A 3,473-nucleotide genomic window follows, 5' to 3' on the forward strand; every position below is an offset into this window, starting at 1 on the left:
CACTCTTTTAGTTGAACACCATGTTTGTGCATGCTGTGCATGGGCAGATCTTCCTCATTCCCTCCCATCCCAACCCCCCTTCCCACAAAATAAATACCCCCCCAAAGAAATTATTCCACAAGGATCTTTAATGCTCACTTCAAAGTTTATTTATGGTGGGGTTGTATACATGTTTGGTAGGGTGTGCTAAGTGCCTACACTGAGAACATTCCAGTTCAAATCAGTCCATTCCACAGGGATGCTTCCTGTGCCAGTTGAGTTCATATAAGAGGGCCCTTGACCTTTCTCTGGTCAGGCCTGCTTTGCTCACCTCCTAACTCTCCTGGGCTTTTATGTTGATACAGATCATCACTTTCATACAAAGAATAGATACACAACATCTCAATGGATTTCACAGGTTCAGCACAGCACATCTCTTGTACAAAAAAGCACAGAAGTGAAAGCATCCACTTGCTTACTTGTAAACGCACATGCATAAATCCTTAACACGCTCCAAGCGAACACAAATGAATATATTGCATTGAAAGGTACAAAAGCACTGTAAGGAAAACTTAAAGGTTACACATGAAATACTGCACTGTGAATGTGGAATACTCTAATGACCCAACCCCACCCTTATACAGCCCAAGTATGGGTCAGAAATTATCAACATGCTGGGGACCTTCCTAATCACCAGAGACACTGCTGCGGGGGCAGTGGGCAGCAAGATTAGCCTCCCGCAGAGCTCTGGCCTGCTCCAGAGCCTCTCGGTAGCGGGAGGGCCAAGCCTGGGGATCTTTCTTAAAGACCCTGGCCAGGAACTCCATAATCTGCATCTTGGTGATTTCACGGTTGGCTCTGGACCCCCAGAAGAACTCGTACTCAGGAGGATCGCTGTGGGGAACAAGCTGGTACTTCAGGTAATTCTGCTGGACGAACTCCTCGGTGATAATCTTCCTCACGTCTCCGAAGGTGGAGTGCTTCTTCCAGGGCCTCAGTCCCAGGATGTGCAGCACATTCCAGACGGCTCCCTCTCTGGCCCCGCGGCCCTTCACGTAGATGAGGCTCAGGATCATGAGCAGGAGGCCTGTCATGGGCATACGGTTGTTCAGCGCCACTCTGTCCAGTTCTGCTGGGCTGAGGGCTTTGACCAGGGCGAACTCCATCGTGTGGATATTGGTCAGCCTCAGGTGCAGCCCAAAAACTCTGGCAAGGATGAGGCTGGTGCGCCGGAGGATGCTTCTGCACCATTTCTTGTAGCTGCCCATGACATCTTTCACCATGTCTGGGAACCAGAGGACCATCCTCTTCTGGTCCTTGACCAACACGTACCACATGAGCTCGTGCGCCTTCTGCACCACCTGGGCCGGGGCGGGTGGTGTTGGCAGCTGACGGACCGGGCTATCGGGATTGTGGGCGCGGCCCTCCTCTATGGCCTGCTCCAGAATCTTAGGGTCAATATCTTCTAACCTTTCTGGAGGCGGCGGCGAGGCCTGCCGGGCTGCCATAGGGCCTTCAGGAGCTTCTGGTGCCTCTGCGACGATCGCGGCTGGAGATGTGGGAGGAGGGACCCCCACCGGAATCTCAGAGCTCTCCTGCACCTCGGAGTTGGCGGCATCAGGTGCAAAGTTAGGGTCGCTCAAGTCCTTACTTTGTTCCGACATGTCTGCGCCTTCTGATCAGAGCAGGACCGCTGCGACTTGGAGCTCTTGGAACCAGCACTCCCTCAGTGGACACCAGCAGAGGAAGTGCGCTTTACTGAGAGCTGTGCCTTCCGCAGCAGCGGCCGGGCGGGGCGGACTTGACACTGCGCATGCGTGTTGGCAAGCCAGAAGGGTGGTAGGGCTGGATAGGAGCTGAGATGCAAAGCCCAACCACTGGGGTCTGAGGGAGGGTACCACTAAACTAATGGGAAAGATCTCCAGGTCTCCTGGGTGAGCTAGAAAGAGATGGTGATGGGGAAGGAGCAAGTTTAAGTAGAAAGATGCAGCTGAGATGGTGAAGTCAAGTTAGAGCACCTTTGAGTTTTTGTGTGAAAGGGGGTAGACTGGCTAGAGAGCTTGGACTTTCTACAAAAGAGTGAGACAGTAATGAGTTTTTGATTTTTTTTTTTTTTTTTGGAAGTGCGAGCATTGTGAAGATAATGTGATGTTTAAGATTGGAATGTTGAAAAATTAATAGAGCAAATCTTTACCAAACCTGAGTCCAGATCCAATACGGAAGAATATAAAGTGTCATTACAGACACTGGAAATCAGCCCAAGTGGAATTTGAATGTTTTGGAAGTAATAAAATTATATAGCATAATTGGTGTGTGTTTAAACATTTTTTTATTGGGATGGGAATTGGCTCAGTCCATGGGTAAGAGCATTTGTAGTGCAAGTGTGAGAACCCTAGTTCAAATCCCTAAGACTCACAAAAAATGTAATGGCATAGTCTGTGTTTGTAAACCCTGCTCTGAGAGGTACAATTAGGAGAATTACAGGCATTTGCCAGAAACCAGCCCAAGTTTAGGTTCAGTGAGAGATCCTGTCTCAAAGGAATAGGGTAGAGAACAATAGAGCAGGATACACAACACCCTTCTCATAAATTTGCATACACTTACACAATATACACATATAATTGACACAAATAAGAGTTTGTCTTTATACACAAGCACAATATGCAGTAAGCAAACTTGCATAATTAACACATATATCACTTTAACCTTTAGGGATATTTAAAATTCCTTTTTCTATCTCCTTAAACATGTATAGCTGAGTACACCCACTGCACTTTGTTATAGTACACTACAGAATATTGTTCCTAACTATGTTCTTGTTTCAGAAGGCAATCTTTATCCTCCATGTTCCTTTCACAGCCTTTGGTAATCAATTTTCTACTCTCTACTTATTTGATGTCATGTCTCCCTCATTTCCACAAATGTTGGAGATCAGGAAGCTTTGTCTATATATAGCCCTTTTCACTTCACACAATTCCATCAAGTTCATACATGCTGTCACAAGTAATAAACAATATTATATTGTACATGAGACATCAAATTAGTTATGAGAACAGTATATATACATATTATGTATATATACATATATATGTGTTAACACATACATGAATATACTTGTATGTACAATTATACTCATATATGCGTATATATGTATATATAACATTTTATGCATTCATCCATAACTGGATGTTTAGCTAGTTGATTTACAATTGTTTTAATATCTATAGATTTCAGCTTTCCACATTTATTGGGTCACTTTGATTTCATTTATATTTCTCCTTAAGATATTAGAGAAATTTTATGATAGTGTATTTTCATGTTTCCACAGTGCCATTCTTCCTTTAATTATTATTGCTACATCCTCTGAGTTTATAGAAAATATTCAACTCTGCTAAAGACTAGTTCCATGTTGGGAGCACAGCTAAATACTTGCCAATATATTTTAAGTGAAGTTTCTATTAATAAAGTATAACAGTCTTTCATAAATGAGGTGA

General features: G+C 44.3%; 1 protein-coding gene across 1 annotated transcript; it reads right to left on the minus strand.

The window, feature by feature from the left end:
- Positions 1-665: 665 nt before the first annotated feature.
- Ndn (necdin, MAGE family member) lies at positions 666-1,643 on the minus strand. The gene has a single exon (XM_027408297.2). The coding sequence runs from the start codon at positions 1,641-1,643 to the stop codon at positions 666-668; it is 978 nt and encodes a 325-aa protein (XP_027264098.1).
- Between the last annotated feature and the right edge of the window lie 1,830 nt (positions 1,644-3,473).

The sequence above is a fragment of the Cricetulus griseus genome, chromosome 3, assembly GCF_003668045.3.
Source record: "Cricetulus griseus strain 17A/GY chromosome 3, alternate assembly CriGri-PICRH-1.0, whole genome shotgun sequence".
NCBI lineage: Eukaryota > Metazoa > Chordata > Mammalia > Rodentia > Cricetidae > Cricetulus > Cricetulus griseus.

Bases quoted from the DNA above. Each gene is read 5' to 3' on its own strand.
- Ndn (XM_027408297.2), bottom strand. From the start codon at position 1,643: ATGTCGGAACAAAGTAAGGACTTGAGCGACCCTAACTTTGCACCTGAT.